The sequence below is a fragment of the Acanthamoeba castellanii genome (genome assembly GCF_000313135.1).
Source record: "Acanthamoeba castellanii str. Neff unplaced genomic scaffold scf7180000084473, whole genome shotgun sequence".
NCBI classification, from domain to species: Eukaryota; Discosea; order Longamoebia; family Acanthamoebidae; genus Acanthamoeba; species Acanthamoeba castellanii.
The window spans coordinates 33,127-33,705 of NW_004457421.1; the positions used below are offsets into that span (position 1 = coordinate 33,127).

Sequence of the window (579 nt, forward strand, 5' to 3'; positions counted from 1 at the left end):
CAACCCACAGTTCTCAATTCAATCTGTTGCTTTCTTGTTTAGAGGGCATCAACAAGAGGTACTCCCTGCCACCGGGCCAGATCCAACAGGCGCTGGCGTCGATGGGCCACAAGCGCGCCAGCGGCAACTGGACTGAGGTACACATGGCACCACACGAACCAGTGAAGGCACGTTCCTTACCCGCTATGTCGTCCAGCCCACGACGAAGGTGGCCGACGAGGTGGTACAAACGCTGGCTGAAAAGTACCCAGAGATTCGTGGGATGCGAAACGAAATGGTCTCCACGATCAGCCAGGAGCTGAGCGTCGAAGGTTCGACAGAGTCATCAGGCGATTTCGAAACGGGCGAGAGGCTGCTCAGTTCGGGAGGCAGCGAGTTCGAACCGCGAACCGAGCTGGAGAAGATCGTGGCGCTGGAGAACTACATGGAGTGGCGTAAGGACACCATGACGCGCCGACAGGCCAACAAGGCCAAGGGCATCGTCGACGAGATTGTACGCCTCCCCCCGCCCGCCCTCTTGCGTTGTGCCCATTCCTGTTTTGCACCGTTGTTGACGAGATCGACGCGCAGGATTTCACG

The 579-nt window shown here is 58.4% G+C and overlaps 1 protein-coding gene across 1 annotated transcript in view; it reads left to right on the forward strand.

Annotated features, from left to right (window-relative positions):
- ACA1_028960 (nucleotide exchange factor RasGEF, putative) overlaps positions 1-579 on the forward strand; it is a gene marked incomplete at both ends in the record, with an annotated part of 4,287 nt that overhangs the window by 1,148 nt on the left and 2,560 nt on the right. Inside the window, 2 exons of the mRNA XM_004338400.1 lie at positions 43-137; positions 197-493. Coding sequence (XP_004338448.1) covers positions 43-137; positions 197-493 — 392 coding nt within the window. The remainder of the gene's footprint in view (positions 1-42; positions 138-196; positions 494-579) is intronic.